This window comes from Danio rerio, chromosome 23 (assembly GCF_052040795.2).
Source record: "Danio rerio strain M-AB ecotype USA chromosome 23, GRCz13ab, whole genome shotgun sequence".
NCBI classification, from domain to species: Eukaryota; Metazoa; Chordata; class Actinopteri; order Cypriniformes; family Danionidae; genus Danio; species Danio rerio.
This window is the reverse complement of record NC_141043.1, coordinates 24,184,924-24,198,854: the sequence shown is the minus strand read 5'-3', so window position 1 is coordinate 24,198,854 and position 13,931 is coordinate 24,184,924. Positions and strand designations below refer to the sequence as shown.

Below are 13,931 nucleotides of genomic sequence, written 5' to 3'. Positions count from 1 at the left end.
CAAATGAATCAACAACAACAATTGCAACAAACATGCAGGCCAGACCCGTAAAGTCAAAGTTTTTTGACGCATTAGGGTCATTTGACATATTTCGACATTTCATTTTGATTAATTTTAGATTTGAGGGGATTATGACGGGGCAAAAAAATGAACAAAATCTCACTCATTCATTCATTCGTTCATTGTCCTTTGGCTTAGTCTTTATTTCAGAGCTCGCCATAGCGGAATGAACCCCCAACTATTCGGGCATATGTTTTATGCCGTGGATGCCCTTCCAGCCACAACCCTCATTCACACTCACACTCATACACTACGGTTCATCACATTTGGACTGTGTGGAAAACCAGAGCACCCGAAGGAAACCCACGCTAACACAGGGAGAACAGCCGAGACTCGAACCAGTGACCTCTTGCTGTGAGGCAACAGAGCTAATCACTGAAAAAGGTCCCCAACCCTAAATGCAATTGTCATTGGTTGATGGGATTGTACGAATTCATACGAATTAGCTACTAAATCAAAAAGTTACGAATTGCCATGAGATAGCGTTGTCCCATAACATATGGGATGTTGATCTCTGCTTTGTCTTTTTTTGATGTTGAAAATAAAACTCTACAGTTTATCAGAGTGACTTTTATTGAGATTTAGTAGTCTGAAACAATGTATTCTATAAGAAATAATATGTAAAGAATTAAGGCTGTAAAAAAAAAGTATACCGGCAGTTTATTACCAGCTATTTGCCATGTAGTTTACAATACCAACCCATATAATTTATTACTTCCAACTATTAAAAATGTCAGTAATAGTCATTTTATTGTGCAAATATTGTTGGAGGAAAAATCAAAGTCCCATAATGCAATTAAAAAGCATTAACAATCAACCACTTTTCTTTAGCGTACTTATAAACATTTTTTTTGTCTGTACAGATCTTTAAAAAAATTGTATGTGTTTTATTTTTTATTTATTGGACTATATACTGTATTCTTTTATTTTCTGTTATCCTGCCATGTCTGTGAAGCACTTTGGTCATTATTCATATTGTTTTAAGGTCCTTTACAAATATTGTTGACCTTGATCCTCACCTAATAAATGAAAAATGAAAAAATAAATAAATAAATAAAACAGGAATCACAGAATTAACCGAAAACTGTTCGTTCGTTCGTTCGTTCATTCATTTTCTTTTCAGCTTGTTCCCCTTATTAATCTGGGGTCGCCACAGCAGAATCAACCACCAACTTCCAGCTGCAACCCATTACTGGAAAACACACATACACTCTCATTCACACACATACACTACGGACAATTTAGTTTACCCAATTCACCTGTACCACGTCTTTGAACTTGTGGGGGAAACCAGAGCACCTGGAGGAAACCCACAAGAAAAAGGGGAGGACTGTGTGAGAACTGTCCAATCTTCTCACAGAAATGCCAACTGACCCAGCTGAGGCTCAAAACTGCAATCTTCTTGCTGTGAGCCGATCGTTCTACCCACTATGCTATTGTGACGCCCAAAACTGTTCATTTACAGATATATTTTCTTCAGAATATGCTACTTATATAATATGTTCATAAAACAGCTCTTTTACTCCTGTAAGCAAACTAAACAATGACCTCAAATATAGGAAATTATGAGCAAATCTGATCTCCTCTGTATATATTCATCTCAAACAGCATGTCCTGAGGGCTTTCATGGCTTGGAGTGCCAGCAGAAGTGCCAGTGCTTGAATGGTGGCCGTTGTCATCCCGTGACTGGAGGCTGCCAGTGTCCATCTGGTTGGGTCGGGCCAGTTTGCAATGCCAGTGAGTAATTTTACTGCGGTCAACATCCCATGACAGTCAACGGTAACAAGAAGCATGTTCAAAGCATTCCCTGTGTCTGTTGTGTAAGGTGAAAGGAAAGCACTAGAGCAGATGCTCTGAGTTTGTGTGGTGGTTTGCATGTGAAGTTATGAAACGTCATAATGTGTGTCTGCAGTCTACACTTCAGTCTTTCATGTGGAAACCTGGTGGCGTTGTGTTTCAAGATGTTTTAGTTCTTTCCATATATGGTCTCAGAATGAATGCATGTTGTGTTGATTATATTTTTCTGTTTTTATATGTGTCTCATCGTAGCGTGTGAAGCTGGCACCTTTGGGCCGGCCTGCAGTCAAACCTGTAGATGCCACAATAATGGCACCTGTGACCCTGCTGATGGACGATGTGAGTGTGGAGCAGGATGGACAGGCAGCAGGTGTGAACAAGGTAAGGTAAAACAAAAAACTCACCACTTTATTCATTATACACATTTTCTGCAACTCAGCAAGATTTACAATAACATTTAATGAAAAAACTGAGGAATGATAAAATTACTTATGACATGCACATTAAAAAAAAAAAAAAAAAAAATATATATATATATATATATATATATATATATATATATATATATATATATATATATATATATATATATATATGCTGACTTAATGTATTTATAAACATGCAGGAGTTGTCTTTTTTCTTATAGGGAAAATAATAGAACAGAGAGAAGGGGGTTAAAGCTGTAAAGCAATTACTAAATTTTATTGGAATTTAATTCATCTTAATTTGATTAGTAATGAATATATTTGCAGTTGAAGACTGAAGAAAATATTAGCCCTCTTGTGAGAGTTTTTAAACATTTTAAAACATAATAGGATTATCAACTAATTTCTAACCTTTTGTTTATGTCATGATGACAGTACATAATATTTTGACTAGTTATTTAGCAAGATATGAGTATCTAGTTTTAATGCTTAACCTGCCATGTGAATAAAGGCTTTTAAATATTAATATCTTAATAATAAATTATATCTTTTGAGTGCCTTGAACTGATTTTTGCTGTTTGTTCTGATGAATTCCTTGGCCAAAGAACACAGACACGCTATTTCATCTAACCCAGAGCCCTTTTTGTTTGATTTTAGATTTATATAATAGAAAACACTGTAAAAAAAATTCCCTTGCTCTGTTAAACATTACAAGAATTAACATTTCACAGGAGGGCTAATAATTTTATCTTTGCCTGTAAACTATTATTATGAAAAAACAACATTATTATACATTACATATTAATAAATGTAGAGAATACAATTGGAAAAATAAATTGACCTAGAATTGGAAAGTGGACTAAAAAATGGCATCATTGTCAAAAAAACAAAATCTGTTTGAAGATATCTGGAGACCTTTTAATAACTTCCTAAAATATAATGTAAATATTGGCAGTTTGCTACAACAAGAACGAGTAAGACAGTATCATGGTCTAAACATAGACTCAGAAAACACTCTTTACCTGATTTAAACATATCCCCTTTTTTCTTTTTTTTTTTTAAGGGAATGGGTTGATGGGAGGGAGAATAGGGTGTAAAATATTTGCTGTCTTCATGATTATTATTCTGTAACTGTGTAATCTGTTGTTATATGCAAACTAAAAAACTAATGAATATATTGTACAAATATATACAGTTGAAGTCAGAATCATTAGCCCCCTTTTGATTTTTTTTTCTCTTTTAAATATTTCCCAAATGATGATTAACAGAGCAAGGAAATTTTCACAGTATGTCTGATATAATTTTTTCTTCTAGAGAAAATCTTATTTGTTTTATTTCGGCTACAGTGAAGGCAGATATAATTTTTTTTAAAAACGTTTTTGGGACAAAATTAGTAGCTCCTTTAAGCTATTTTTTTTTTTCGATAATCTGCAGAACAATCCATTGTTATACAATAACTTGCCTTATTACCCTAACCTGCCTAGTTGACCTTAACCCAGTTAAGCCTTTAAATGTCACTTTAAGCTGTATAGAAGTGTCTTGAAAAATATCTAGTAATATATTATTTACTGTTATCATGGCAAAGATAAAATAAAATACTTGAATAAGCATTCCATTAATTAATTACATTTAATATTAATCGAATCTAACCAGTTAGCAGCTCTCCTCACAGAATCACACTCAGCTAAATGTATGTACAGTATACATCTCATTGTAGGTATTATAGGTAAGAAAGGTTTGTTTATTGTTTCCAGAGTGCTCAGCTGGATTGTATGGTGTGGGCTGCAACCAGCATTGCCTGTGTCAGAATGGAGGGTCGTGTGACCGAATCAGTGGCCACTGCACATGTGTCAGTGGGTGGACAGGAGTGGCCTGTGAATTGGGTAAAGCACAGACCCAACACACTGTAGTAACTCCAACAGCTGCTGGCAATCTTAAGATAAAACCTTTTGACAGATGCAAAGGTCACAGATCTCCTTTATCTTCTGTTGTGTGTTCAGAATGTGCTGCGGGACACTTTGGCATGGACTGTCAGCACAAGTGTGAGTGTGTAAATGGCGGCTTGTGTGACCGTCACAGTGGCAGGTGTTTGTGCCCAGCAGGTTGGACAGGCACGCACTGTGAGACAGGTAAAAGACATTGGAATGATCTGATCTGGCCATATAAATATATCACATACTGTATAATATATGCTTATTTATACTCTATATGTTTTGGTCAGCGTGCACTCAAGGTTTTTATGGTCTGGGCTGTAAGGAGCGATGCCGGTGTGATCATAACGCCGCATGCCACCACATCACTGGCACCTGCTTGTGTCCCGCTGGCTGGAGAGGGACTCACTGCGAAAAGGGTATTTATTTGTTTTTATTTTTTGTTAGATTGCCATCTGCTGGTGGCAGATTTTGTTACTTGAAATAAAACATTTAAATTAAGATTGAATTATTTTTATATATAAAAATAATCATATTTATATATTTAAAATTTGAAAAATGACCAATACAACATTTAACAAAAATAGTAAAATAAAAATAAAAAACAATAGTAAAAAAGTTATTTAAATAAGATTATAAATGTATAATTTTTTTCATTTTATTATGTTTTAATATATTATATCATATTATAAAACGATATGTTTCATATTTATAAAAAATAATAACAAAATGCCAATAATTCAAATGAAAATATAAAAACAATCTTAAATGTAATATATTGTATTATGTTATATTAGAAAAAAATAATTGTTAATACTTATAAAAAGTACAAATACAACAAACTGACAAACACTGAATTAACTCTTCTCTTCGTCGTAAATGTATTATATTAATAATAATAATAATAATACATTTTATTTATATTGTGCTTTTCTTATACTCAAAGCGCTACAGGCAAAATACTAGAACACAAGGCAAGCATATTATATTATATTATATTATATTATATTATATTATATTATATTATTCTTTAATTCATTTTCTTTTGGCTTAAGGGGTCTTACACCAGATGCGGCGGTCAGCGGCATGCATTTTATAATTCTAAACGTTTCAACATTCTATCAGGGTATGCACACCGACACCGCAAGTCAGTGGCTGTCCATGGCATCCAGTTACGGCTTAGGACACTGTTCTTATTTCTGCAACGCCACAGAGCGCCATCTGAATAGTTTAATTTTAAATACATGCGAATGTGCATGTCTGGTGTGCGATACTTCCAAAATGTGAGCGCCTTGTTGCGGCGCCGAGCGGCGTATCCGGTGTGTGACCAGCTTTAGTCCCTCTATTCATCAGGGGTCACGACAGCAAAATGAACCGACAATTTATCCAGCATTTGTTTTACGCAGCAAATGCCCTTCTAGCTGCAACCCATGATTGGAAAACACTCATTCACACACATACACTACAGACAATTTAGCGTACCCAATTCACCTATATCACATGTCTTTAAATTTGTGGGAGAAACCGGAGCACCCAGAGAAAACCCACACGTACACAGGGAGAACATGCAAACTCCACACAGAAATACCAACTGCCCGAGGCTCAAACCAGCGACATTCTTGCATTTATAAAACATGACTAAAGCAACAGATCAAATAAAACATTAAAATCAAATGAAAAAATATATATTTAAAAAGAAAACTTGATCACATGCATTTGTGACTCTTTCAGTTTGTTTACCTGGTTCTTATGGGAAGCGTTGTGCTCATCGATGCCAGTGTCCTCATGGAACCTCCTGTAATCATGTGACTGGACAGTGTGGTTGCCCAGCGGGATTGACTGGTAGTGGCTGTGAGCGAAGTGAGTGATCGCCTCATAATCTCATTGCACTCATGTGTTCAGTGAAACAGTGATTGTGTTGTGCCCTGCAGTGTGCCAGTCAGGTACGTTTGGGGTAAACTGTAATCAGGTGTGCCAGTGCTCTGAGCTCAACCAGCTCTGCCACCCTGTCACTGGTGTCTGTTACTGTGCTCCCGGATACTATGGCAGCAAGTGTGAAACAGGTGTGTATTATTTTGTTTTGTTTTATTTTTATTCATTCATTGATTTTCTTTTCGGATGAGTCCCTTTATAAATCAGGCGTCGTCACAGCGGAATGAACCGCCAACTTATCCAGCATATGTTTTACGCATGCGGATGTCCTTCCAACCGCAACCTAACATTGGGAAACTTATTTTATTTTAAGCAGTTATTTTTTCTCTTTTAAATTTGAGTAACATAAACATTTTATTTTCTAGTTGTAATATATTATTGTATATTTTATAGTTATGTTTTTGAGTGAAGCTTTTTTGTTTTATTCTGTAAACTACTCATGATATTCCTTCCAAATGTAAAATAAAGATGCTGTTGTTTAGAGCAGATTTTTCTTTTGCATTTGATTATTAAATAAGGAGCCATGTTTCATTTTTGTGAATGTTTTAACATCAAAGGATTTAATTTTTGGTGGAATAACCCCAATTTTCAAGCACTACATCTGAAAAAACAACAACAAAAAAAACATGGCTAAATAACAATATACTGTATATAGGTCTATATTTTTATTTGTGAAAAATATTATCAGGTCTCATAAAATAAACACATATTAACATAGAGGATTACTTTACCCATACTTCATATGGGCATATACTGTACTGTATGTACAGTGCTCGGCATATTGAGTACACCCCATTTTGAAAAAAAATATTTTTCTCCATTTCTTTGTAAATATAATCAATGTATTTTGGTGCATTTAAACAAAACAGAAATTGAGAGATAATACAATTAAATTCAAGCAAAATATTGAAAAAACCCTACAAGATTTCAACTAAATTTTTAACTTTTTTTGTTTCTCTTGATTTTTCCTTTTTTAAATTTGTATTTCATAGATTTGTATAACATAAATTTGAGTGTACTAATTTTTCAAAACGTTATTCTAAGTTATTTTGTTAGATAAGCTCCATATTTGGCTTCAGTACTGACTAATCTAATGTATATGCATAAATATAATATTGTATAGCTTACTATTAAAAATATGAATTTAAAAAATAGATTTGTGAGGGTGTACTTATATATGCTAAGCACTGTATTTAAAAAAAAAAAAAAAATATATATATATATATATATATATATATATATATATATATATATAAATATATATATATATATATATATATATATATATATATATATATATATATATATATATATATATATATATATATATATATATATATTATGCAACTCTCCTTCAGTTGCGGCATTATTGGCACTTTAAAAACTGACACTTTAAATGTTTTTATCAAATACAGTATTTCTTGACAAAAGTATTGGAAGATGTTCAAGATCAAATAAGAGAATTAATGTGTGAATAATACAAATATTTTAATTGAAATTTTTTACTGTATGTAACTGTCAAATAAGCAATATCTGTCTACCTCTCTATGTAGCATACATACAAATTTACATTCATTGATACATTCATTAAAAAAAAAACTCAACTATAGTCTATTGTTGTTGTAGAATGTGAAGCGGGCCGTTATGGACCCAACTGCGAGCAGGAATGCCAATGTCTGAATAACGGTGTATGTAAAAGCAGCACTGGCACCTGCAGCTGCCCACCGGGATTCATCGGACCAAACTGCAACATCAGTGAGTCACACTTGCACACTTTTCATTCATTATACTAAAACAATGCCAGTACAGTGTTTCTAAAATGGATAGCTCACCCCAAAATTAAAATTTTCTTGTCCTTAGGATATCCAAGATGTAAAGGTGCCTTTTTTGATTAATAAATATTTTGGTCCCACTTTATATTAAGTGTCCTTAACTACTATGTACTTATATCAAAAAAATTTATACAATGTACTTACTGTGTTTATAATGTATTTGAGAACACTTGTGGTGCTTTTGAGTTGGGATAGAGGTTGGGTTATGGACAGGTTTGGTGGCATGGGTAGGTTTAAGGGTAGATTAAGGTGTATGGGATGGTCAACAGTGTATTTACAAATGTAATTACAAAAAGTTAACTACAGATGTAATTACATACATGTATTTAATCAACCGTAAGTAAACAGTAAATACATGTATTTACACAATAAGTACATTGTAACAAATTATTAAATCCTATGTAAGTACATATTAGTTAAGGCCACTTAATATAAAGTGGGACCAATATATTTTTTTTGCTGAAACTGTGGTCCTAGGGCTTATTAGGTTCAGGAACAAGTTAATTTGTCACCTCTGAAATCTGATCTGGCACCTCATTTTAACCATCCCCCTCCTCACACGCATTAGTGTCCCACCAGTTCTGATATACAGCCTTATTGCTCTGCTATGCGTGTGATATTGCGTTTATACAACAGTTCGATGGCATAATCATTTATATAAAAAAGAAAATCAAACACAGAGTCTAAAAATCCTTTTGTATGAGAAACTACTTTCTTCCGCCATTTATTTATATTAGCAGCTGACGTCAGAACAGCAGAAGCCGTTACTAATTCACCAACATTACTTTAGATCTAGTGTTTGAACGATTCTCTAGCGTAATGTCTAAAGTGATGACAAAACAGCTGATTTTGCTGACATTTTAAGATTATAAGGCTGAACGTCTACAGAGATATCTCCTTTCAGTCTACAATATTTTTCTGTTGCAATCAGGATATCACAATAATTAATCCAGAAAAAAAGCAGTGCAATAACTACCAGATTGCTGTTGTGTTTGCGCTAAGGAAAAACACTAAACACATGCAGGCATTTCTTCTTTCTTTCTGCCAAGACAACATACATTCCTGATATACGAGTCCCATTTCAATACACTAAAATTATATGGTATAAATACAACACTACAACATACAAAAGAGAGAGATCGACATAGAATATCTCTTACCAGTTTAATAATGAAATAAAATTTCATTATTAATAAAGTTTGATCATCTGTAGTTAGAAATTACGCTGTTTTATTATTCTTATTAAGGGCTTATTATGCGGCCTCTATTTCCATCTTGTGGGTGAACAACATCAACCGTCTTTGTTCAAAGACAGGCTAATGGCCGCCGATGTGCTTTCTCTCAGAAAATATCAATATTTTAAAATAGGCACTATCCTTATAATGAACTGCATAATTGCACTCTAAATAACTATACTATCCACTAAAAAAGCCTCAAAAGTACATTATGTTGCCTCAACAGCAGTAATATTTGTCAAACTGTAGCTTGTCCTCAGCTTGTTGTATGTGGGCAGAGTAATACACAAGGGAAAAGAGGCTGGTCGAGTGCTGTTACAGGCAGAATATCGCACAACTATCAGCCAGTCAGATTCAAGAACCAGAGAGAACCGTTGTATAAAAGTTATTATATAACTCTTTTTTAAAATATTTTTTATTCGAGATGCTCATGGTCTAATCCAATTCAATGATTTATGCTAAGCTAAGCTAAAAGAGCTCCCACCAGACACAGATATCAGACTGAATGCTTTCAAAAATGGTTAAACTCAACTGTTTTACTCTCAGTGGCTCAAAAATTGAGCCTATTTGCCCATAAAGTGGAGTGTCTCTTTAAGAAAGTGGAATGTAATGCGTAATCTGTCTCTCTGTTTCCAGCGTGTCCATTAGGGCGTTATGGTCAGGACTGTTTTGGAGTGTCTCTGTGTGGTGAAGGGGCTCGCAGTGACCCTCTCACAGGCAGATGTGTGTGCAGGGCTGGTCAGCGTGGACGGGACTGTGGGAAAGGTCTGGCTGTGAGTCTGCTGATGGTGCTTTGGAGAATAATGGGATATGGAGTGATGATGTGCTTGTGTTGTGTATGTGTGTATCAGGCTGTGCTGAGGGCTGGTTTGGAGAGAATTGTGATCAGCGCTGTAACTGCAGCAATGGAGGAGTGTGTGACGCTCTTACAGGACACTGCAGCTGTACACTGGGCTGGACAGGAGACACCTGTGAGGAAGGTCAGAGCTTTTGACACTGTTTAACCAAACATAAGGATCCTGCTACTGTCACAAACACTTAAACATCAATAAGAACACGTTAATATAAAAATTAGAGCCAGACGAACCAGACAAATAATTTAAATTTTCTTAATAAATCAAGTGGCTAAAAAAAATAAAAAACAAAATCTTAAATGCAGGGCACTCAAAGTAAGTGAAACAAATAAAAAAAAACCTTTATTGTTAGTGAGGCTAGCAGGGGGCGCTCAACCTGTGGTCTGTGTGGGTCCTAACACCCCAGTATAGTGAAGGGGTCTCTATACTGCTCAGTGAGCACCATCTTTCAGATGAGATGTTAAACCGAGGTCCTGACTATCTGTGGTCCTTAAAAATCCCATCATGGCTTCCTAACCATGCCCATATCATAATTGGCTTCATCACTCTGTCTCCTCTCCACCAATCAACTAGTGCGTAGTGTGCAGTCCGGCACAGCATGGTTGCCGTCGCATCATCCAGGTGGATGCTGCACACTGGTGGTGGATGAGGAGATTTCCCCCATTGTGTAAAGCGCTTTGAGTGACCAGAAAGGCGCTATATATATATATATATATATATATATATATATATATATATATATATATATATATATATATATATAAGGAATTATTATTATTATTATTATTAATATTATTTTTAACATGGCTATTCTATAAAACAGCACCTACGTGTTTCGGCACACTTACCTTCATCAGGGTAAGAAAGTTCATGTGCGTCCGGAGTTTAGGAGTTTATTTGAACACTATAGTCACATGACTCAACTGAACATCCAAACAATACAGAAAAGGATATATGGAACACGAAGTCAACTTAACAGTCATCATTAATTCAGTAAAGAAAGAGAGAGAGAGAAAAGTGAATAATCATAAGTATTATATAATAGATTTCCAAAAAATACAACATTAAATGTATATACAAAAGAAACCATAGGAAATACGCATATATAAGTAAATACATGCATATACATACAACTACAAATACATACATTACATACATACATACAATAACAATGAACTACTGTATTTTTGTTTACTAATGCCGAAGATGAAAAAGTACTGTAATGTATTGTTTACTGTTTGTTCATGGTAATATATACTTTATCTATGTGTCCCATACTGTAAGGGATTTGCATTATATGTTTTTTTTATTAAATCATTGAAATATGTACAGTACTGGTAAAAAGATTTGAAACAGGTTGTTGAAAAAAAGCAATTAAAACAGAAACTTTATAAAATATCTGTTTTCTAATAGACATTTTGCTCACACTTTGTTTACATGGCTACAATTTAAAAATGTATTTTACTGAGTAATAGGGATTAGTTACATGCAGTGGTGGAAAGAGTACTGAAAAATCATACTTAAATCAAGTTAAATTACCATTACTTGCCCAAAAATGTAGTGCAAGGAGGGTTAAAGATCTGGTGTAAACATTACTCAAAATATGTGTAAAAGTAGCCCTTTTAAAAGTACTCAAAAGTAGCGAGTAGTGAGTATTACACAGTAAAAAGTTGATGTGTTTACATGCAGTTTGTGCAACGAAATGTAAATGTAACATTCTGTAGTGCATTCAGTGATCTTCCTATATCTTCCTTCATCACCTGCAACCTTCTTTCCATTGTTTGTTTGTTCTGCCCTTCCTTCCTTCATTCATTCGTTTGTTCGTTCCTTCATTCATTTGTTCCCTCCTACATTCCTCCCTTCATTCATTCGCTCATTCGTTCATATTTTTTTCTTCATTCATTGGGTCCTTTGTTCATTCATTCATTCATTCATTCATTCATTCATTCATTTGCTTATTCCTTCCTTAGTTTGTTCAGTCCTTCCTTGAATCCGTCCTTCATTTATTAGGTCCTTCCTTCATTCCTCCTTTCATTCATATTCTCATTTATTCATTCGTTCATAATTCATTTATTCATTAATTTTTTTGCTCGTTTGTTCATTCATTCATTCATTCATTCATTCTTAGTTTGTTCAGTCTTTCCTTGAATCCTTCCTTCATTCATTTGGTCCTTCCTTCATTCCTTCTCTCATTCGTTCACTTATTTATTCATTCATTCATTCATTCATATTTTGTTCCTTCCTTCATTAGGTCCTTTGTTCATTCATTCATTCATTCATTCATTTCTTTGTTTGTTCAGACCTTCCTTGAACCCTTCCTTAATTCCTTTGGGCTTTCCTTCATTCCTCCCTTCATTCGGTCGCTCATTCATTCATTTATTCATTCCTTAGTTTGTTCAGTCCTTCCTTGAACCCTTGCTTCATTTATTTAGACCTTCCTTCATTCCTTAATTTGTTTGTTCATAATTAGTTCCTTCCTTTATTAGGTCCTTTGTTCATTCATTCGTTCAATCATTTCTCCATTCCTTCCTTCCTTTCTTAGTTTGACCATTCATTGGGTCCTTCCATCCTTCATTAGTTTGGTCCTTCCTTCATTCAGTCCTTCCTTCGTTTGATTTCTTGATCAGTCCTACCTTCAATCGGTCCTTCCTTCCATTTTTTATTCCTTCCATTTAGTGATTATTTAAGGCTGTTTGGTGATTTCAGTCATCGTACAGTCAACATATATCATTTTCTCATCAGTGACATGCAGTCTATGAACAGTCTCTGGGTCATTGCGTGTAAAGATTTTGGAAATTTTCTTGGACATTTTGAATTCTTCCAAAAGGTTTGCTGCATTTATAAATCACACTTGTCTTGAGGTTGTTCAGTTTGATGCAATTTGGTTTCTATCTGCGATTTGATTGGACAGGAATCGCAGGAATGATTTTTGTACTTGAGCCAATCACTATAGACAAAAAAAATAAAGTAATGACTGCTGGTAGAAGGAAAGTAGTGGAGTAAAAGTACCGATACAGCACTAAAAATGTACTCTAGGGTGAGTAAAAGTACTTAAAGCTACTTAGCAAATTACAATTATTGAGAAAAACTACTCAATTACAGTGATTTAAGTATTTGTAATTTGTTACTTTACACCGCTGGTTACAGGAGCTTACTGTATGGTTGGGATTATAATGTAGGTTAGGTTTATGTCACCTTAAATTAAAGTGTTACTAGTACTACTACATTTTGTATGTATGTAATTCATTTCTGTCATGTCAAAGCTTGCTTTAATGTCACATGATACTTCAGAAATGATTTTTTATATGCTGATTTGCTGCTTTATTATGAAATATTATTTTTGCTGCTGGCTAAATAAATGATTTTATGCTGTATTATACAAACAAATAAAATGACAATAGAACTTTATTAATAAATATCTTTTAGAGTATGTTATTATATTATAATTATATTATTTTATTCCATAGATTTTATTCCAAAACAATCTATTTAAAAAGTGCAGTGTGGCATCAAAGGATTGTGTATACTAGAAAAAAGAAGGAAAGAGAAAAAATGAATTAACAGTCTCTGTTGTGTTGATCAGTGTGTCCCAGAGGACGGTATGGTTCAGACTGCAGTGAAGTGTGTGACTGTAAGAATAACAGCACATGCGACCGAGTGACTGGCGTCTGTCTCTGCTCTCCAGGTTTCTACGGACATCTATGTCAACATGGTGAATGATAATAATTACAAAAACTCACTGACTGTTTCAATGATTTTTTGTCATACCCATAACTTTAGTACATTTTTATAAAAACTGTCATTATTTATTGTATTGTATTGTATTGTATTGTATTGTATTGTATTGTATTGTATTTATTTATTT

The 13,931-nt window shown here is 34.1% G+C and overlaps 1 protein-coding gene across 10 annotated transcripts in view; it reads left to right on the top strand.

Annotated features, from left to right (window-relative positions):
• megf6a (multiple EGF-like-domains 6a) overlaps positions 1–13,931 on the top strand; it is a 161,366-nt gene that overhangs the window by 142,503 nt on the left and 4,932 nt on the right. For all 10 annotated transcript variants that reach the window (XM_087306891.1, XM_087306890.1, XM_087306889.1 and 7 more), the window contains 11 exons: positions 1,669–1,797; positions 2,110–2,238; positions 4,037–4,165; positions 4,283–4,411; positions 4,504–4,632; positions 5,945–6,073; positions 6,145–6,276; positions 7,772–7,900; positions 9,849–9,977; positions 10,064–10,192; positions 13,650–13,778. In XM_087306891.1, the coding sequence (XP_087163017.1) occupies positions 1,669–1,797; positions 2,110–2,238; positions 4,037–4,165; positions 4,283–4,411; positions 4,504–4,632; positions 5,945–6,073; positions 6,145–6,276; positions 7,772–7,900; positions 9,849–9,977; positions 10,064–10,192; positions 13,650–13,778 (1,422 nt within the window). The remainder of the gene's footprint in view (positions 1–1,668; positions 1,798–2,109; positions 2,239–4,036; positions 4,166–4,282; positions 4,412–4,503; positions 4,633–5,944; positions 6,074–6,144; positions 6,277–7,771; positions 7,901–9,848; positions 9,978–10,063; positions 10,193–13,649; positions 13,779–13,931) is intronic.